Source organism: Lathamus discolor, chromosome Z (assembly GCF_037157495.1).
Source record: "Lathamus discolor isolate bLatDis1 chromosome Z, bLatDis1.hap1, whole genome shotgun sequence".
NCBI lineage: Eukaryota > Metazoa > Chordata > Aves > Psittaciformes > Psittacidae > Lathamus > Lathamus discolor.
Window position 1 is genome coordinate 90263627 of NC_088909.1, and position 22514 is coordinate 90286140.

General features: G+C 39.1%; 2 protein-coding genes across 4 annotated transcripts in view; one reads left to right on the forward strand and one right to left on the reverse strand.

Moving 5' to 3' along the window:
• NDUFAF2 (NADH:ubiquinone oxidoreductase complex assembly factor 2) overlaps window positions 1-8213 on the reverse strand; it is a 68617-nt gene extending 60404 nt beyond the window's left edge. Inside the window, exon 1 of the mRNA XM_065662660.1 lies at window positions 8022-8213. Within this exon, the coding sequence (XP_065518732.1) occupies window positions 8022-8148 (127 nt within the window). The 5' untranslated portion in view covers window positions 8149-8213. The remainder of the gene's footprint in view (window positions 1-8021) is intronic.
• A 143-nt stretch (window positions 8214-8356) lies between these two features.
• ERCC8 (ERCC excision repair 8, CSA ubiquitin ligase complex subunit) overlaps window positions 8357-22514 on the forward strand; it is a 34382-nt gene continuing 20224 nt past the window's right edge. For 2 of the 3 annotated variants that reach the window (XM_065661969.1, XM_065661970.1), the window contains exons 1-8: window positions 8357-8485; window positions 10594-10689; window positions 10837-10938; window positions 14695-14818; window positions 15805-15886; window positions 16460-16528; window positions 18549-18615; window positions 21386-21489. In XM_065661969.1, the coding sequence (XP_065518041.1) occupies window positions 8409-8485; window positions 10594-10689; window positions 10837-10938; window positions 14695-14818; window positions 15805-15886; window positions 16460-16528; window positions 18549-18615; window positions 21386-21489 (721 nt within the window). In that variant the 5' untranslated portion in view covers window positions 8357-8408. The remainder of the gene's footprint in view (window positions 8486-10593; window positions 10690-10836; window positions 10939-14694; window positions 14819-15804; window positions 15887-16459; window positions 16529-18548; window positions 18616-21385; window positions 21490-22514) is intronic. The other variant, XM_065661971.1, reaches the window with a different exon arrangement.

Sequence of the window (22514 nt, forward strand, 5' to 3'; positions counted from 1 at the left end):
CAATGATGAAATGTGGGTAAGATGACTGACAGTTTCAAAAGCAACAGAGCCCCATTTTTAGGACAATTTGTCCTCCTGCAGCTGTGAACCCACAACAGGCTCTCCTGTGCTAACTTACAATGGGATGATGTAGTGGTGAATCAAATCGCCTTTTAATATACAGCTAGGAAAACAAAGTGCAAGCAACTTCATGAAGACAGTACAGATTCCTCAGAGTTATTTTAACTCTTATGTACTATACTGGTTTTTTCTCTATACACAGTAGAAGAAGGCTATTGACCCAATGTATTTATTTATTTATTTATTACTGATGACTTTCTGGGCATCAAACAGACCTCTAAAAAAACCCAAACAACCCAAACCAGAATCTCCCCACACACCTCTACTGAAAGAATCAAAACAGGTTCTCAAACCAAACCTGTGATAATTATAAGTAACAGATGTATAGCATATAAAACTTAAAAGTAGCAGGCAAAATTGAATAAGATCAGTTTAATATGGATATAGACACTGAAGAGCAAACATGGCCATAGTGACAGATAATATGCAAGTTACTGCCTGTCCTCATGACTACTTATTGCTATTTCTGGTTTTCAAGTCAGAGAGATTAACATACCATGCCTGTCGCCAGTTGACTTCTGGCAGCCGGAAGAAAAAGCATATCACTGCACCCAAACGCTGTTTTTCAAATATTAATGCCTTTATAATCTGTGGTGAGCTCTTCACAGTGTAATTGCTTTTCTGCTTAATGTATCAACCAAACTGAAAAGCTATTTTATCATTCAAGAATTACCATCCTAGAAGCTGGCAGTATTTTTGTACAAACACAGATATACACAATTACTTTAGAGCTAGGTTTTTCTGTTCCATAGTCTCTCTCACCCAAAAGGAATATTCAGTGTACATGTCAGTCACTACCCACTGTCTCTGGAATAATGTTGCCACCATCTGGACAAACCTGTAACTAGCTACTACTGGATGTGAGAGTACGTATGTATCTGGATAAAAAAACTGTATGTGAAAAACCCCAACATTTCCACAATACACTTATTTCCATATCCAAAGTATTAAAGTCTTAAAATTTGGTTTTGTATTCATTAATCAAAACTCAAATTCTGTGTTCCATTATTATCTTAACACTAGACATGTAAAACCAAAACAAGTTTATTAGCTTTCCACCAGCACTTGAAAATCCAAGTTTTATGTTCAGCGACATTCTGTACAGTTATCTGCAACACTTGACCATCAGTTTATGAATGCTTCCTGCAATCAGGATCAGTCTCCGCCCTTCCTCAAACTTCATTCCTGTTAGTGAGAAAGTAACATTCGAAATCAAAAGAAAACAGTAGCTCTAACACAGAAGATAATGTTTCAGAGAGATCTTCCACTCTATCCTATTCACTATAAAGCACTAATAGAATGTTTCAGTCTAGTTTTCAATATAAAAATGTAGAGGAGATTTTGAATAAAACCAGAAATTCTAATCTACACTTCTGATCAGAGGAAGGCAACAGGCAACCATCTACAACAGAAAAGTAGCTACAAAAACAACCACAGAGAATTCCTTTATTCTCATCAAAACTGAAAATTTTTCCAACATTCATAAAGTATGTGCATATTTCTATTCAAGTCTGGATTCAATAAAATTTAGGACATCCCATGTTTCATGCACCTGAACACTTGGTATCTTTTCCTTACACAGATTCTTTCTAATTTGCACAATTCTGGTTTGTTGAGAAAAGAGCTCACAAGACACAGGGCTTTTATGTAAACTGAGTGGGCATTTGACATGAACAAAAGGTTTCCTTCAGAAATCAGTGCCTGCACTCAGTTATAAGCAACAAAATTTACAGCTATTACAGTGGTAATAAAATTACAGTGGTAATGCCACTTCTGTTTTAGAAGGCATTTCTGAGAATACCAAGAAATATGTTTAGTTTGCCAGCCTTCTTCATGAAGCTACTATCACCACAGGCTCAGGCCATGCATGCCCCCTAACACAGAGTTTATGCATCATAAAAAAACCCCTATGGAATACAGAATGCTTTGGGCTTTTCCAGCTGCTGCTGGTAAGCTGCAGCTCCAAATCAAGTCAAACCTGAATCTGTTGTTTCCCCAAAAGGAATATAAAACTTGAGCCATGTTTTTTAGCATCAATACACTATTTTTAAAAGAAACTACCCTTGTTGCTGATCTACTGTTCCTATAAAAACTTGCACATACTGGTATTTCAGAGAGAACTCATTTTAACTTTTAATCATTATAACAGAGAGGGCAAATGAAGATACTGAAAAAGTTCAAATATAAGCTGCTCATTAATCAGCCGTTAGAAAACACGAGAAATATATACCAAATCTTAAATATTTAGTGCCTCATCTTCCTGCATTGTTTAATAAATTGGTTATTAAGAGTCCTTATAAGTTATTTTCAATGGAAAATGCAATCAGCTATTTCCTGTAGGATATATTTGGTTGTAATAAATGTACAAACTGTTAGAGAAATTTGCTTTGTAATTAAAAAAAATATGAACATTTTAAGGATCACTCCATGTTCTGCAGCAAGAACAATTAATCACATAGCAAAGATACAGCAATGCCCTGACAGTATGTTACACAATAACAAAAATAAATGCACTACACTGATAAAGCTAGCCTGTTTAGCAAAATACTTGTCTGAGATCTTTAAATGAGTCATCAATCACTACTGACCCCACTGTCTATTCCTACCTTCCTTCACAACCAGTTTCAGGACTGGCAACTGAAGAGTCATCTCAGAGTTAATGAGTTATGCTGGATGTTTGTCTCATAACATGCACGGTGTAGTTGTACCATTTAATCACTGTCATCACTTTAAGGTTATCTTGTAAAAAAAGAAATACCACTTGCAGAATGTCATTAAACACAGAGTCATCTTTTCTTCAAACCGAGCCTACCTTACCATATTGCTAAAGGTTTGGTTTGACTTTGTAGATGACAGTTTCTTCCCACTTATAAATAAATACAAAATAAAATAAAAATCCCTGCACTAAACAATGTACCTTCAGTCCCACCATGTCGGAAGTTCCATGTTTTCAGAAAATTAACTACTCTAATTCTGAATTCTTTCATATTCCTATGGGCAGAAGGGTTTCTTTTTCAGGGTGTTTCCCTTCTGTATTAACACCCAAAGTTTCCCTAACCCCTTTTCTATTTCTAGCAATTACCTTCTTTACTGAATCTAACTTTTTATTCTTACCGTCTAGGGACTTTCAATGTTCACTTTCTCTCTTTCAAGAAAATTAACACAACCAAACTCAAAAAGCTCAGTTTTACATTTCCCTTCCCTTTTACTCCAAACCGCCAAGCTTTTCTATATTCACCCAGGAGAACTATGGTAACTTTGCAAGCTCGTATCTTTCTGCCATTCCTTATTAAACCTTTTTAAAGTAAGGCAAAACACATGTTAAAATCAGCACCTTTGCATGTTACTGACAGCTGGTACTGCTGCTTACTTCTTCACAATGATTCCCTACATCACAATGAAATGCACTGAAGTAGCCAGTTCTTCTAACAACCTAATCATCTAGAGAGTCAAAATCACGAATGCAAGCTAACTTTCCTGTGACTACAAACAGGTAAAAGTGGTCTCAGGATACAGTTGCTGTATCTTGAGTTTGACCTGGACATCCCACAGTTTAGGATATTTGTGAGACTATGTCTATAGCAGCGTCTTGATTCAAAGCAAGTGTGGTTCTGTAGTGAATCCTGTGCTGCCTCTATTTACCATCTGCTGATCTGGATCTCAAAGTAGTTTCTGTGTGCACAACTTCACTTTTCTCCCCCATCCCCACTCCCCCAAGAAGAAATGCTCATTTAAAAACATTTCAAAAATCAACAAGATGTTAGGTGTGACGGCAATGTGAAAGCCACACCTGTGGCATCTACCTATTTTACCTTTTTGAGCTCTTCAAAGTACATATATTGTGGAAGTTCAGTCCTGGTAAAAAGACTAAATTTAATCTGAAATAAACTCTTTGAATCACATGATGGAGGTGTAAAGACACTGAACATCAACCACTTGTATCCACTGATCAGCTCCTACTACTCCTTACTCATGCAGACAAGGCTCTAGGGTCCAAGTGTCCTGGACTCTGGACTGAGTACAGGAGAGAACAGTTCACAACTGAAAGAAACCAAATACAAATTCTTTCCATCATGGGCTCCATGTAATTCTATTCTAAACTTCTGTGAAAGGCCAAGGAAGGCCAAAAGGAAGTTGTCAGCCAGCTTTTGCTTGAAGCACAAGAAGGCACACGTACTACACACTCCATCCATTCTCACCTCTAGCTGAAGGTGGTATCTCCCCACTGGTCTGAAACAAAGCCCAGCCTGGTCCTGATATACCTACCATGTCTAAAACACGAAAAGGTAAGCAACAGCTGTCTGTTCTGCATGAGCTTATTTGCTCACGTACAGTACAAAAGGATGAAACATGTTGGGCCTGGCACTGTGCTAGAGCTACTCAGTCCTCTCCAAATCCAGAGAACAGAAAACCATGGTGCAGACATCATGGAACCAGCACACAAGAGCTATCTGCAAGGTCTCTACAAGGTTGCCTCTACAATTTTTTTCCAGTGCTGTTTGCATCCTGCGCTGGTCTTTTATAAAGTCTTTTATATAAACAACCATCTATAATCACTGTCCTAGCGACAGAATAAACTGACATATCCTCAGCCACAAGGTAATACAAACCTGTGAAAGCACTGGCACACTTCTCTGCCCTCAAATAGACCAAACCTAGTATCTTTTCTCTAGTGACACTACAAGGATTGATTGACATGTACATAAGTAAAAGCACACATTACAGTGGAAGTGAGTCACCTGTGGGTGGCAAAATTTAATGGATATAGAATCCCCTGCACCCCAGTAACCCAAAGCAGCAAGGCACTGACATAGGAGGCAGGGAAGACTGTATTTTAATAATAATAATAAAAATTCTTAAGGAAGTGGGTTTTTTCCTCAAGGAAAGTAAATAATGATCCGTAAGATAGACACAGAGAAAATGGGTATCCAAATTAAGAGAATGCAGAAATTAAATTTGTAGCAGCACTAATATGATACATGCTGTACTACTGAATTACATGCCACTGAATCACATGCCCTTTGTTTAGAAATAAGCATGGCTTGATGCCAGCTGATCCCCCAGTTGAATTATATGACAGCTGACTTGCCATAAGACATTCACAGCTACTCTCAGTTTCCTCCTGCAAAGTTTGACCTGAAAATGTAATAAAAATACTTTCTTGACCTTCACCAAAATCACTAATTAAAACTTTGAGTAGTTCTGAAAGTTCTGAACTTCAACTGACAGCTGGTGGACACTCCCCTCTAGCTGACAGGGTAACATTTCTGACAATTCCAAGAACAGTTTTCAACCTGCTCTGCAGCCACACAGCAAATTAATCATCAACAGTCTTAAATTTTGCACAAAAAAAGGTCTAAACCTGTCAAAGTATTGTCCACACTGAAAACAATTCTGGTAGGAACCTATTTTGTCACACCAACAACTTCACATCAGGTTTCACGCACTACATTGTGAATATACTTATAAGCTATTGCTTGTTCCTCCTATTTTTCTAGCACCTATCAGTTAACCTGATTCATTAAGGGTTTTTTTACTTCTGACGTCACTAAAATTTCATGATTTAGCTAGGTCAATTTATTGTTATACTTCTTAGTCTTCATCCACATTAAGGCAATTTGTACTTGTGCCTTTAAAAGTTGAAGGAGTTGAAGGAGTTGAAGGAGGTACAGGTATGAACTGTGCTTTTCAGTTATTCTTCTCAGCCATTCACAGGATCTCTCCTATTGGTTTTCCAAATTTTTCTGAGGCCTGTTTTCCTGAAGCTGTTTTAATTTATTTTCCTCCCTCCTTAATGATTATTACATCTCACATCTCAATAGTGAAGTGTGTTTGGTTGATTGTAACAGTGAGTTCCACCAATAAATATAACACAAAACAAATCAACAGAATAAAAAGCAAAGTTTCATGAAAAAGTTTCATCATCAATTTCTTCTTTGTGTGGGGAAGTCTTTCTTACTTCAGAGTTCTTCCATTCTGCTGATGTTGAGGGGCTAGGTTATTTTAGATCATCTAGAACCACAGGTAGCACAGTGTCAAACATAGATCAGTAAATTAAACAGAAAACAGGACTTTCAAAAGTAGTATTTTCAAAAGTAGTATATTCACCCAGAATTCTAGTAGTAGTATTTTTGATACACACTATCCTGTCTTCTAGGTACATAAAAAAAAAAAACAATAAGGAAGAATTAACCAACTGTGAATTAATACATTTGTGGAAAATGTGGTATTTTTTTGAGTATCTCAAATTTCCATTTATAAATCTAAATTATAAGAACCCTTATCTTACTTTCCTTCCAAAGACAGAAGCACTGCAGGAGTGAATCAAACATTCGCCATTTGCTAGCGTTTGGTTTTTATTTTTTCTTACTCTGCTTTTTAATATTTTTTTAAATGCATTATTTTTCCCAGATAATATGCATTTGACTGACAGAGGAACTGAGAAAAGCTTTATAGCAAACTATTAGAAGGCAAAGAAAAATTGAGGCGAATATAGTTAGGAAGTATCAGGGTCTCTAACTCTGTCCAGAACAAAGTTCTAGCTCTCCAATTTGCTTTAAGCTATCTTGTATAAGCTTATTCTATCTAACAGCTCATTCTACTCATTCCCACTTCTATGCCAGTTCTAGCTTGTAACTTATTCTTCATGAAGTTATTTTAATCCATTGTTCTATTAAAGTTTTCTATAGAAGGGTCAAATAAATAAGTGAAAAGTTAGCAGCAGTGAGAAAGAAAATAGAGGGAAGAGATCTCTCCCTTATGGTGGCAGTAAAATATTGCATCACTGCCAGCTGGTTGTGCATAATTTTCACCAGGCCAAGGCAAAGACAAATAGGAGAATGAGAGGAAAATCCAATAACAGAGGAGTACCAATAATACCGTAGACCTGCACTGTATTATCTGTATCACTAAAATAAAGTTAACGTGCAAATGCCTTAAGATTTACAGCAGTGCTGGTCTCACAGACTTCAGCCATAGTTGTAGTTGCAGAGGATTTAACAACCATTACATGCCTCTGAAGGGAAGGTTTTCGCCCCTTCCTTCCCTCCCTTCCCTTTAGGAGTGTACTGACTTAAGTCTCAGACTTTCTGCTTCTCCTTGTATTCTGAAGAATACAAGGCTACAAGAATACAATTGTGCTCTAGTTGCTAGGGCCATATAAAACATGGAGAACAGCAAACAGATAAACCTGTGCAGGGAGAGGAAACAGGACTATGAAATATTAAAACATAGGTACTGAGACACCCTCAGGGAAACCGCCTTCAATAAATTACACATAGCTAAGCAGTGTAAGCACAGTATCTCCGGAGAATGATGTGAGGACATACTATGAGAGCACCCAGTCTCCTGGAACACACGCAGAAACATAGAAAACTATTTTTCCTCGGAATGCAGTGAACACAAGAGTTAATTAAAAAACATATACAGAAGTGCTCTGAATTATCAAGGCGGGGGGGGTGGTGGAACTAGATGATCTTGAGGTCCTTTCCAACCCTAAGTGCTCGATGATTCTACGATTCTAAGATGAGTCCATCCGTTTATTGCTCCCTACCTACCTACTACAGGGTGATGGCTATGCTCCAAAATCTCTCAGTAACTTGCTTTGGGTTTCTTCTTGCCTTAGCGCATCAGCCCAGTGATTAACCGAACACGTATCCCGAAGAGAGCGGCACGGGACGGGCCTGCCGCCGGTTCCCCGCACTCCTTCCCTCACTTGTAAGAGACTTACCGAAGCGCAAACGGCAGCGGCACGGCCACCGACCGCGCAGCACCGCGCTCCGCCGGCAGATCGGAGTGTCCCAGCGCCACCCTGACCCCAGCCACTCGCCGCCGCCGCCGCCGCCACCACAGGCCCGGCGGGCCCCGTCCGCGGCCCCCCCGCCTCCCGGCCCCAGGCGTACCTGGGCGAGTCTCGTGCTTAGGCACGCGGTAGTACTTGTTGCCGAACTGGTCGGTGCCCACCAGCTCCTTGTCGGGGCCGAAAAGCCGCAGGCGCAGAGCGCGCAGCGCCTGCCAAGCCCGGGTCATGCCGCCGGAGCACGGCTGCCCCCGCCCGCAAGGTCGCCGCCACAGCCCACCACCCGCCGCCGCTCCTCAAGCCCCACCCCCGACGGGTCACGTCATACGAGCGCGCCGTCCCGTACCCTGACCTGGCTGGCCGGCCGAGCACGCTGCCTGACTCCGCCCATCCGTAGCAGGCATGCCAGCAACGCCGTTCGCCATTGGTGGAGGCCGGTCACCCCGGCCCAAAATGGCTGAGCAGAGCGGGGTGGCTTCACGGTTCCGCCATGTTGGGGTTGATTTGGGCTCGTCAGGCCGGGCTCGACGATCCATTGCGGCTGCGCCGGGTGGAGGCTACCCGGAGGTAGCGGGGCCGGTGGGGAGCTAGGGGTGGTCTGGTCTGCGAGTGCGGGGAGGTCCCGGCGGCGGTGGCGGTGGCCGCTCCCGGCGCTGTCGCTTCGGGAGCCGTCACCCGGCCCAAGCTGTGCTAGGCGGGCCTGCGAAGGCGCTCCGGCCGGCCGTGGAGCGCTGCCTTGCCCCGCCCCGCCCCGCTGAGTGCTCCGGGCGCGGGGAGCCGGCAGCCTCCGGGGCCCTCAGCCGAGGCTGCTCTGTGTCCGTGGTGCCTCTCCTCGGGGCGTCCCGCGGGGTTTTCAGCTCGGGGGGGCAGCAGCCGTGGGGTGGGCTGAGTAGGGACAGGGCAGGTAGCTGTACCCCAGGCTGCTACTACCGTAACAGTTTCCCCAGGAGTTTTAATGTGTGTGCGGCAGTGCCTTGCTATGTGAAAAACAAGGTGGATGTGATGCTCGTGCCCCTGCAGTTTGTCCTTCCTCTTCCCAAACTTGGCACGTTGGCAGGTTGCGGAAGGGGGGGGTTTAGGTTCCCAGCATCTTTTGTGGAAAGTGGTGATTGCATGGAGAAGCTTATTAATATTCCTGCTAAAGATTATAATGTGATAATAGTTCATTATCAAAGAATCAGTTTTGTACCTGTATTTCGAGATAAAGCCAGTCTCAGTTCAGTTACTCACACAGCTCCAGCAGCAGGAAGGATTTGTGTTGCTCATTTACAGCTTTTGGGGCTTTATCATTGTAAAAAGGTTCCTCTAAAAATTGAGATTAACTTTGGTGATTCAGGAAACTTATGTGCATTTTGACAGTACGATTTTACTTCATTTCTGTGGTCTAAGCCCTCGTGTAGCGTTCATTGTTAAGAACAGAAGCATAGTGGGAACGGTTTATGTTACTTGGACAGCTGTCTACCTAACATTTCCCATCCTAAGCGTTTTAATTTTGACTTGAAAAATAATCTGTAGTCTTTAGTTGATTGTATTTATAACTAAATTTTAAAGTAATTTGTTTGAAAACGTTTCCTTTGGGGGATTTATTGCTTCGCTAAAATTCAGTCTTAACTTCAAAAGTTTTAAACTAGGTATCTTGTATACGTCAGAATTCTTGTTCTAGGTGAATTCTTGCATACTTACGTTTAACGTATTTTAAAGGAGCTTAAATGACTCACTACTTTCGAAGCATGCCTGCAGGCATGCTATTGGGGGTCTGCCTGTAACGGCCTGTTTCTTGCATTAAGATTTTTGCAGCTGCATCAAAGTAAGGGGACTTGGCCTTACAGCTTCTCAGTTACCTACTTGGTTACACTTTTGTTGATAGCAGTTTTTGCAAAATAGTGCTGTGAGAAGCTCTGGTCATCTTGTAAGGCTAATACTGTATCAGGTAGCATGGCTAAAGGAAGCAGAATCTCTCTTCTTTGACCATGTATTATTAGCATATTTAAAGATACAGGCTACTACTAAGTAGTGCAAGATCCTAATTGCAGTTAAGAAAAGTTTGCCTTGGGAACTTCATGTGGATAGTGTAGTTTTTATTTAATGTTACAGGAAAAAGCCCACAGTTTCCTTAAAGGAAGTACTGTAATTTGTTGAAGTGAATGAATCTCTTCTCCACTAGGTGTCCGTAGTTCCTAGGAATGAATCTGTCCTCCACTAGGTGTCCGTAGTTCCAAAGAATGAATCTGTACTCCACTAGGTGTCTCTAGTTCCAAGTAAGCAGAAGCTTCGCGGTACGTGATGAAGCTTCGAACCGGCATCTGTTGTGTCTAAAACAACTGCTTCTTAGTGCTGCTTTTTCTCACTGTTTGCAAATTTGTTTTATATCTTGATCCCTAGATGCAGTTTTACTATTTCTTTGAGCCTCTTCTACATTTTTATTTCTCTTACCTTCCGAACAGCAAAGTATATTTCAATTTGTTTTTCCTTGCAAGTTCACAGGACTTATTTCCAGCCCTGTATTGCATCTGTTGTCTAGTTTTGGAAAAAATAACAGGGATCAGTTAAGTGCTTTGAGGAAGTGGTACACTGTGGTTTGAGCTGTTCAGAGCACATAGGAACATTTTGCAATTCTGCTGTGCTAGTCTTGTTCATACCTGTTCATAGTTCTGGTTTTGTTTTTTTGTTTTAAGGGTTCTAAGTTTGGAATTAAATAAAGATAGAGATGTGGAAAGAATACATGGGAGTGGTATCAACACCCTTGATATTGAGCCTGTTGAGGGAAGATAGTAAGTATATATTTTAATTGGTAAAAATGTATATGAGCACTTCACTGTGTTGGTACTATGGATTTATTTTCTTGTTGAACACTCAATCATATTGAGCATATTGAGATTGTGAGTATTGTAACTTATGTGCTTTGTTAACTCTTTCAGCATGTTATCTGGTGGGTCAGATGGTGTTATTGTGCTTTATGACCTTGAAAACTTGACCAGAGAAACAAGTTACACATGTAAAGCACTTTGTTCTGTGGGAAGGTAGGTACTCTAAAGTTCTATTAAAATTTTGTAGTGTAACATCTCTTGTGTGACAAATTAATGTGTGTTCTTATTTCTAGGATAAAAGACTATAGAAAATAGTGCCAGAAATTGTGAAGGCTAGCAGGATGCATTAAGAGTTTTGGCATGCAAAAAGAAGGCAAGAAACTTTCTGTGGATTTATGTGATTACTAAGTAGCAGGAATAATTGTTTTTTCTTTATTTGCCTAACATTTACAATATATGTACAATGACTGCCTCTTGTAGAAATATTCTTTGCATCCCCCAAGAATATACAGCATGTGTATCTTTAAATAAATACATGTTTAAGCAAAAGGAAAATTATATTTGCATAATCCTGTTCATCTGATTGAAAAATAAAATCTAATACAGATTTGCAGTTGTTCTATTTCCCATCTGCCTGCTACAGCTTTACTAATAGCTATTTTAGGTTCACCAGATGCAAAGATAATTAATACAGGACTTCTTAAGAACATGTTTGACAAAGGCATGTTTGACGTGAGTAGTGACGCACTGGAACAGGCTGCCCAAGGAAGTTGTGAATGCTGCATCCCCAGTAGTGTTCAAGTCCAGGTTGGACAGAGCCTTGGGTAACATGGTTTAGTGTGAGCGGTTCCTGCCTATGGCAGGGGGTTTGGAACTAGATGATCTTAAGGTCCTTTCCAACCCTAACTATTCTATAATTCTGTGAAAGACAGGTGCATTACTGAAAAAAATGAGACATTTCCGAAGAACAGGGTACTACAATACTGTGTGTAATCTATACAAAGACTCAAACCTTTATTGACTTGTCTGGGTTTCGCTGCAGGCGGTATAACTTTCTCTGTTGTGATCATTAAGTCTTCTAGGAAAAGCTTTTTTCCTTGTTTTTAGATAGCAAAGTTATCTAGTAGGTGAGGGCTTTATCTGAGACTCATAACATATGTCCTACTGTGTGAAAGATTAGTAGCTACGTTTTCCCTTATTTTTTGTAGTCTTCAAATTACTTGAGGTCTAAGAGCTTCATGAGTAAGACTGACAAGAATAGAACAGATTTGTAACAGTAAAAGGCCTAAATGGTATCTCGGGCCATAAGAACGGAAAAAGGTAATAGAACATGCATCAAAACTAGTGAAAAGGAATAGAAATTATTCCAAGTCAGCTGCATTTGGTAAGAGTTTGATGGCTGGGATTTCTTGAACAAAATTAATTAAAACTGTAATTTAGAAAAGTAATAACTGTACGTACCCAAATATCAAAATAGAGATGAATTCTGAAACAGATACAGCAAACTGAAGAAATACATGGTAAGAAGACAGCATGGAAACTGGCAAATCCGTGCTAAAAATGACACTATCATTAACTTCAGTTGGGTCAGTAGAAATATTCCGTACTTGAAAATTCTATTTATGAGCACAGTTGACAGTCTGTTTCTTGAGTAGGTGTTAAGATGCATCTAGGCAAGTTTGTTCCTTGCCAATTGAGTAGAGGCATAAATCACACTAGTAGAATCTGATTCTGTGTGACACAGTAATGATAGGCTTATTTTGCCATCATTTGTGCATAAAGTGACTATAGTATTTTTTTAGCCTCAATTATTTGTTCCCAGTTTTCATGTAGCTTTCTAGTATGTTTTAAATACTTAATGTAGCTAATTAGTTACGATACAGCTCCAGATATTGGAATATTATTTAGACGGAGTTCCCGATGTCTTAAATGAATTTGTAGTTGCCAATAAGAAATGCTTCCCATCTTACTGTCTGGCTCTTATCTTTGAAGCAGATGATAATGTCATGTTGCTAAAGTTAACCCATATTCCAAGTTTACAATGTCACAATGCAACTGTGGTCCCAAAGTTCCTTACAGGAAAGGTAGAGGCTCTTTGAGGCTTTATGTATAGACCCTGAACTGGGGCTGCTGAGTTTTAGTGCATCCTGATGTCTGGCTGTGATTTAGCCAGTGTTTCCCTCTAGAATGTAGGGCCGCTATTGCAAAACCAAGGACTTTCCTTGTTCCACTGGGAGTCAGCACACAGAGTTTTACATGTTTTTATGGGATCCATGGTGTTCTGTGACAAAAGCTGACATTTGGGAGTAACTGAACAGTACCAGCTTCTAGGTAATACACAGCTGATGCTTGTCTGTAAGGTAGTCTCTTCTACTGAAAGTCCTTCAAAGAGGAATGAATGGCAGTGACCTTACTAGCCGTAAAATTATGTACTTTGGTAGAAAAGTTTGGGATATTCTGTGTAATGGGAGAAAATGGGTATAAAACACAGCCCTGAGAGATGAAGTTGGGCCGAGTGACATGTAGCTGTTGCTAAGCCTAGCCAGATCAAAGATTATTCCTGCAGAGCTTCTCAAGAATATTTTAACTCATCCCTAAACTCTCTGGATTATGGAAGAAATAATTGCTTTCGCTTAGTTCTGAGCACAGTCTAGTGTTGTGCACCTGTACTCTTAGTACCAGGATAATTAGTTCCATGAGTTTAGGGCTGGGGTTTTTTCCTTCTTCTGCACAGTGCATACAAAAGCTTCTGCAAGAGTAAGTTCGCTCTGAGTCAGGAGAGATTTCCTGGCACTGCAGGTTGCGAAGATTTTTAGCTTGGTCCACCTGTAGAATAAAGGCATAAGATCTGTTGATTTTTGGCACTATGACAAAGTAACTGGCTGCTCTCAGGTATGCCTCAGAGATAAGTGATGCAGGAGTTACTAAGCAGAGCTCAACAGTTGCTCAATAGTTCCCACTTGATGTCTTCAGTGCTGGCTTATGGCAAACTATTTAAAGATATCTTCTGTGCTTTCTAGCAACCCAAGTGAGCAGGAAAGTTTACTAGCTTAGGTGTAGCGCCAGATCTGTACTGAAGATCTGCACCTGTGTTTACATAGTGATAGCCCTGCAATAGTTACTGCTTTGGAGGGCAGGACACCTGAGAGAGCAATGCAAAGAGCTGAGGTGAAGAAATCTGAGCCCTTCTGAGCTGTAGATGGAGCCAGCTGGGCTATTTTCACATGTGTATTGTCTGGCTGGAACGGAGTTCAGTTTCGTCATACTAGCTTGTATGGTGCTATGGTTTGGATTTGTGGCCGATCTTGCTAACATGCTGTTTCAGCTGTTGCTCAACAGTGCTTGTGCAGTGTCACATAGTCTGTTCCTCACTGTGCTCCTTTAGCAAGTAGGCTAGGAGTGGACAAAAGGCTAGGAGGGAATACAGCTGGGACAGCTGACCTGAATTAACCAAAGGGATATGTACCATGCAATGTAATGTGCAGCAACAAAATTGAGGGGGGGAAGTTTTTAAGTGGCTGTCATTTCTCAGGTTCTGGGTGGCAAGGGATTGCTTTTGCGTTGCTTTCCTTTTTTTTTTTTTTTTTAATTTATTGTTTTGTTTACTTTTACGTATTAAAATATCTGTATCTCAACCAAGTTTTCTCACCTTTGCCATTTGTATTCTGTCTCATCCCACTGCATGTGCGGTATGAGCAAGCTGCTGTGAAGGTGCTTAGCTGCCTACAGTTAACACACAGCAGCATGGTTAAAAAGGTAAATAATCTGTAGTTTCTTGAAACAAAGGCTCTTAGAATTGATTAACATTGGTTGATAGAAAATTGAGGCACTGAAACAACTACTTCTTTAATACTTCAGTACAAAATTTCATTGAAGAAGTTTAAGCTATGTTTTCAACTTGTCATCAAATATCAAGACAATTATGATTATCAAGACACTAACCAGTTGGAATCTTTTCCTTCATCTTAGGAGCCATCCTGATGTACATAAATTCAGTGTGGAGACAGTCCAGTGGTATCCACATGACACTGGCATGTTTACATCCAGCTCGTTTGATAAAACCTTGAAAATATGGGATACAAATACTTTAAAAGTAAGAGAATTTCTACAAGTTACAGGCGTGCTTGTATACGTATTATTCATTCCACAAATGCAGTTCTCCCAGAGCTCAACAGGACCAAGTATCCAGAGAAGGATGAAAACTAGCAAACTGTTAGAACTGTGGGTGCAGGTCTGTCATCATTGTTATCATTGCAGGGATGCAATAGAGAATAAATTTTGACCTCTTTTTCTCAGATGTGAAGCCGTATTTGCAGTTACTGAATCTTTTCATAACTCAAAAGTTCAGTTTACATCCCAGGTAGCTCTGTGAGCATTACTTAAAAGGCAGTGAGCATGTCAAGATTGATTGACCTGTTGCGCCACCAAATGTTGTATTTGAAAACGCAGAAAAGGTAGTTTTAAGGTTTTTTTTCAAATACACTTTATTTTAGAATGGGATAACAAAAGCAATTGTTCTTGAAAGTAATTGTACTGATTATTAAAGCAAATACAATATTTCTGTAACTTTGACATTCATGATGTTAAATAATTTTCTGTGGAGGTCTTTTTGTGGATTTTTGTTTGTTTCAGTTTTGTTGTTTTGGGTTTTGTTTTGTTTTTCTTTAGGAATTGAAGATACTGTGTTTGTGAATGACAAGAGGCTTCTAAATTTAGATTAAGTGCTTTCCTCCTCTTGCCTCTGTCTCCATATCATAACATTCCCATTTGCTGTTTTGTTGTTGGTTTTTTTTTGCTAACTTTTTTTTTTTATGATTTCCCTTTATGCTGCTGAACAGCCAGTTTTCTTGGTCCTTCCTTTGAGTCATCTCAGAGCTCTAGCATAGTTGTTCTAGTCTTGGAAACATATTTACTTTACAATGTTTGTGTGACATGATTTCTAATCAGGAGAGTTATTGTTAGTATGTAAAAAGTAATACTTGTATTAGTCTTACTTGTAGCTGTTACTTGAAAAACTCTTAATAATGAGAATTATAATTCTGATAACTTGTGCTGTGATTAAATTAATCTTGTTATAAGTCTGCAGATGCCTTTCACTTTAAAGGAACAGTTTATAGCCATCACATGTCTCCAGTTGCTACAAATCATTGTTTAGTAGCAGGTATGTATGTGTTTTTAAAAAATGCCATATATATTTTGGTCTTAAGGTAATAAGCAGATGTAATATTCAATAGGGTTTTTTCCCCTCCCATCTTTGTTCCTTGATAAAATATTATTGGCTAGTTAGGTGTTTATGAAAATATCACGTTGGTTCTTCTGAAATAATGCATCAGATAAAAATTCCTAGCTATAATTAAATTACTTTTCATGGCATAAGTTAGCATTTGAATGTTATTAGATCCAAACATAATAAATGATGTAAATGAACTCTGTGCATATTGCTTGCATGTCCACAGTTGAACTATGTTTAGCAAAAAAAAAAGTTTTTTTTTTTTTGATGCTTAAGTTTCTTAAGTACTGTCCTATTTACCCCTAGTTTCTAAGTTGTCTGTTATATAGGAAGTTTACTTGGACTAAAAATGTAAATCCATTAATAGAACCCGTTGCTCTGACTAAATGAACAGTTATGCAGCTAACGTTTTTCTTCTATTTCTTTGTTGTTAAGATATTTTTATTGTTTTCTCAAATGCTGGGTTATTTTTTTAGCTGTCTTTCTTTGTTTCTCTTGTTACAGTTGGTACCAAAAGCCCCAAAGTACAGCTCTGTGACTTGAAGTCTGGATCTTTTTCTCACATTCTGCAGGGTACTTTTAGTCTGAAACATAAATGTTAAACAATAACTACTTTGAGTAAAACAAGTCCTGTAAAGAAATGCTGTATACAATGTATTCTTTGTAACTAACATGACTAATTTATTTATTGCCAGTTGTGAAAGTTACACATTGGGGAAAGGTTCTTCTGGGTGTTAGTGATAATGAATTGGATAATACAAATACTAATTAATGAACAATTATTACAAATGTTGTGTCGTTTTCATGATCTAATTGATAGTTATAACTATTTATTACATTTATGCATAGGCAGTGTTTTTGTGTTCACGGAAATCTGATATGGGTTGCTGTTTCTTTTGGGGTTTTGGTGGGATTTTGGTTGAGTTTTGTTTTGTTTTTTTTTTTTTAAACAAACTAGCTGCATATACACACACACACGAAAAAAAATCACTCTTTTCAACAAAATATCCTGTGGAGGTGCTTGCATAGCTTTGTTTAAAAGTTTTTGTATAACTGGCGAGTTATTACTCGCTATAGAAGGGTGATACCTAACCCTTTTCATTTACCTGATTCAGTAAACACAGGGGCTTTATTGTTCTGTAAGCCATTCATTTTTGTACTTAATGTTTTCTAATGTTTACTTTTGGGAGTATGAGTATATATACAAATGCTCAAGTGAAGGCGGTTACAAAGTAAATCATCATGCTTCAAACCAGCAGAGCAAGAGCCAGATTTGATCCAGGAACTTTAGAGGAGTGTTAACTCCAGACAGCAATGTGGAAATGCAGCCTTATTTCTTCACTGGCCAGCTCAAGTCTAAAAGGTGCTTTCGTGGGATGCAGAGCTTAAGTCACCAAATCCTTCTGAATTAAATTTGCTGCAAGCAGTAGGACAATGTGCTGTTTCTAGAACAGCGAGCACCAGAGGGTGCAGACAAAAAGTTGTTCACTGAAGAATCAGTTCGGTGCCAGCAGAGCTACTTAATTTTCACAAAAGAGTTAATGCTTTCCAGGAACAAGCTGGTTGTGTCTTTTCTGATATAGTTAGCTTAAATGCAGTATTAGGGGAACAAGCAGAAGAAGATTGTCTTCCACTGAATATAATCATTCTTTACAGAACTTGAACCACTCAATAGTGTCTTGGAAAATAGTTATGAACATTTTTTCACATTGACTAACTCTAGCAGCTGAAATGGCGATAAATGCTTGTCTGTAATTTACTTAATGGATCAAAATAAATGTCTGCCCTGAGCCTCCCAATTGTATCCAGTAGTATCTGTGTTACAGATATTTTTTCCATTATCCTGGGCATCACGGCCCTGTGATTATTTCAGGTAATGGAAAACCAGCTACTAGAAGATGTGCCTGGGACAAGGTGTTTCACATAGGTTTAAACTGCATTAGCAAAAATATATTTGCTACAACTTGTATTTGCTATAACTTAGGGGTTTTTTTAACAATGTATTTCTAGTATTACATGAATCATGATTGCTTCCTTTCCATCTAAGACGCCTTACACTCCTATTGCCTCTATTTATGAAATTATATTAATCATTTTAAAAACAAGTTTCAAAGCGTGTGTGTGTGTATGTACATAACACATATTACTTACCCACTAAGAAGCGCTGGGTATCACATTTTATCTTAATGTGTTAATATTTCAGACCTAATTAAGGGCAAAAATATTCCATATTCAGGACAAGAGTATTTGAGCTGGGTGAAGTTTTAGTCTTAAGTACATAAGGTAAATATACTTTTTATTAAACATTTTGAAAGAATTTGAAGAAAAAGAAATGGAAAGTTCCTTCTGCATATGAGAACACCAGTGCAAACATAAAACTTAATAAAAGTATTAGAAGTAAATTGCGATTCCACTTGAGCAAGAGGAAGAAAGAAATAACCTCTAGCATAAAGTAATACATTTTCACAAAATTCAAATTCGTATTACAATTTAGATAATTGTTCTGGATTGGTGGGTTCTATAGAATTAAGTATTTGCTTTTACTTTTATTTACATAAAATGGTGTGTATAAGCCTTTTCATTTAACTTCTAGGTCACAGGCAAGAAGTACTGGCAGTGGCTTGGTCCCCACGTCATGAATATATTTTGGCAACAGGAAGGTAGGGGTGGTGTTGGACTGTTATATGCACTAAAAATGCCTGTTGGTAGAACTTTATATGTTCATTTTGTGTGGTTTTTGCAATTCAAATGCACTTTTCAAGTTTGTTTTCATCATTTACTTTAACTTAGTCACAGTTGTGTAGGTCTTGCCTAGAAAAAAAGCCTGAGATCCAAATTACTAGAATCATAGAATAGTTAGGGTTGGAAAGGACCTTAAGATCATCTAGTTCCAACCCCCCTGCCGTGGGCAGGGACACCTCCCAGTAAACCATCCCACACAAGGCTCTGTCCAACCTGGCCTTGAACACTAGCAGGGATGGCGCATTCACAGCTTCCTTGGGCAGACCATTCCAGTGCCTCACCACACTTACAGTAAAGAACTTCTTCCTTATATGCAATCTAAACTTCCCTTGTTTAAGATTGTAGGGTTCTGAAATAGTAATTGGATTTAAATGTATATGAAAATGATAGAACACTTACTTTTTACTGTTTATTAGCACTCATATTGCTGATGTGTTTTATAACAAAGTAAAATGTTTAGCTCAAAGTACCATTCTGATTAATCACCAGTAATGTCAAAGAGCATAACTTGGGTAGCTTACCTGATGGGCAATAACTTTCCAAGCTGCAGTACTTCAGTAAATATAGATTGTATGTTGATACTCCTGGGCCTTTTATTTTTTCAGTCTAAAAGGTCCTCTTGACTTTACTAGAAGTTTTGCATAATTTAGCTTTTAATTAAAATGTGACATTGCTCAGTTTCATCATTGGCGTGCCTTTTCTTTTGAATTGCAGAGATGAATGGCCATTTTATAACTTGAAAGTGAAATTTAATTAAGTTGATATCAAAATTGCATACCTTTGCCTTCTGATGTCAAACCTCTTAATTCAGAGGTGCGCCAGTGCAAGCCCTGCGAAGCTCAGTAAGGCCAAGTGCAAGGTCCTGTACCTGGGTTAGGGTAATCCCAAGAACAAATACAGACTGAGCAGAAAATGGATTGAGAGCAGCCATAAGGAGAAGGACTTGGGGGTGTTAACTGATGAGAAGCTCAGCATGAGCGAGCAGTATGAGCTTGTAGCCCAGACACTATCTTGGGCTGCATCTAAAAAAGTGTGGCCAGCAGGTCAGCAGAGGTGATTCTCCCCCTCTGCTCTAATCTCATGAGATCCCAGCTGGAGCACTGCAACCAGCTTTGGGGGCCACAACACAAGAGGGACATGGACCTGCTTGAGTGAGTCCAGTGGAAGGTCACAAAGATGGTCAGAGGGCTGGAGCATTCTGCTATGGAAACAGGCTGAGAGAGTTGGTTTTGTTCAGTCTGGAGAAGAAGAGGCTCCAGGGAGACCTTATAGCAACCTTCCAGTACTTAAAGCGGCCTTACAAGCAATCTGGAGGGTGACTTTTTATAAGGGCAATTAGGCATAGGACATGGGGTAATGGCTTTGAACTGAAATAGCATAGATTCAGATATAGGTATTAGAAGGCAGTTCTTTACTGTGAGGGTGGTAAGGCACTGGCTGGGTGGAGCTTTGAGCAACCTGGTCTAGTGGAAAGTGCTCCTACCCTGTGACAGGGGGTGGAATAAGATGTTCTTTAGTGTCCCGTCCAGCACAAACCATTCTATGGTTCTGTGATCTCTATTCATGTTCTTAGAATATTTGTTTGCAGTAAAGTAATATGCTGTCTGCATAGTCAGTTGGAATATCACTTGAAAGTTAATAGAGTCAGTTTGTAGTGTACAGGGGAGCACAAAAGAATAAATCAGTCATTAGCTTTGTCAAATATAGAACAGATAAGTAACAGTTTTGCTTTGGTCAGTTGGAATATACTATTTATATTCCTTATAATACTGCACTGTTTATGGACAATTAAGTTGCTGGGAAGTGTCCAAATAGTTTTACTAAATACATCTACACTATGACTTAATGCATGGGAAATAGTATTTTCTATTAATTTACTTCCCATCTGTAACTGGGAATCTTGGGGATGCGCACAAAATTATACTACTGGAATGCTTAAATCAAACTGCACTTCAAGGTGCTATACAAAGTGCACTGCCTGCAGTGTTGCAGTGTGTGTGTACGTAGTCCCAAGAGTTATCGTAACTTTTGTTGCTGGCAAAGACAAAGGGTGAACAAAGCATGAACATGTGATATCCTGGGAACCAGAATGAATCACAGCAGCCTGAAACTTGGTGTTTCTCTCCTAGTGCCACCCTGGTAGACAAAGCCAGTAAGTTTATACAAAAGCAAGAATCACTGTTTCTGTGCCATAGCACTGTGTGCAAACAGAGCATATAACTTGTGTGACAGCAAAGTATATAGACCTATCCAGCCTACATGTCACCAGCCAACCTCTGTACCAGTCATACTATAGATCTGTGATAGCGAGAGCCTTAGTTCCCAATCATTACGGAGAGATGGAGTCTGTAGCTACGGTTTACTCAACAGAAGAATTAGCAAGTTTATTTCTAGTCTATGTGACTACGTAAGAGTATTGTGCTACTGACAGAGGCAAGCATATTGTATTGTAAAAAAAGGTTCACTTTTAACTTAAGTGCCTATAGTGTACTAGCTATGTATATCAATACTTGTAAATGAATGTCTGACAAAAATCTTTTCATTAAACTATTGGCTTGATTGTGACTGTATAATATGTAGTTAAGAAGAGTTGCTGAACCAGGGTGAGTGCAGGTTAGTTGGCTTAAGATAGTTATTGAACTAGAGGGCACACAATTTCCTTAATGTACGTAAATCTGTTTTTCTTAGTGCAGATGGTAGAGTGAAATTATGGGATGTGAGGAGAGCATCTGGATGTCTGAGTACACTTGATCAGCACAATGGAGAAAAGTCCAAAGCATCTTCAGAGGCAGGTAATACAGAATATAATTGGTGGTAATCTGTAGGTAACTAGAAGTAGTCTTATTTCATAAATGTATTGAGTGCTAAAACTAGCAAGGACAGTAGTGATAATCCAGTTATTGTCTATTGTGTGACACCAGCCGTTGAATTTTATTCAGTTACTTCTTTGACAGAGGCAGTGTTTGTCACTGGGAATCTTGCTTAGAGAGATGTCTTTGGCAATGGTATTGTATCATTCTAAATGTTTTCCCCCCCCTAAAATGGGAAAAATTGCCATCTGTTTTATGGACAAAAGAATTCATTCCTGCTGGAGATGAGGCAATTGCTTCATATTTCATAAGCTGTGTCATGTTAAGGGGGTGTTATTACCCCAGTGGGAGGCTTATCTCCCTATAAGGGGGAGGATTTCACCCCTTCACCTCTTAAGTTTGATGCATTTATTACTATCCCAGGAAAAACAAGACCCTTGAGTCTCTTGAGCCTGATTAGCCTATCAGAGCCCTCTGCAGGCACTCCACTGGACAGCACGCTATATCAGAAGGTGATACCTACTGTCCTATTCAGAGTACACAGCAACAGATTCACCCGTCAAGTTAAAAGTTTTCTAAGTTTTTAAGCTAATTTTAAGCCAATTTAAATATCTGAAAACTCGGACAAAATAGATCTTAACTGAGCACTTTATTATATAATTTTGACAGTTTTAAGGTTCAAGTGTTGCTGGTAACATATAATATACTAACTCAAATAAGCAACATGAAAATAATGTATAAAGCCATTCAAAATAATGCATAAAGCTAAAATTCAATCATTAAATGTGCACAAATGTGTACATTTCTTAGCCAATAAGTGTCCCTATCTGGGAGAGAAGACTGGTTCAGACCATCAACTGATCCCAGTAGTTACAATGGAGTCTTCCCTAATTTCACATGCACACGCACACACCCTGAATTTTGCATACTTATGTGATTTAATGTGAATTAGTAACTTCCCACACTGCCACCTTACTTCCTTTTAGTGATTGGTCTACTAATGTGCA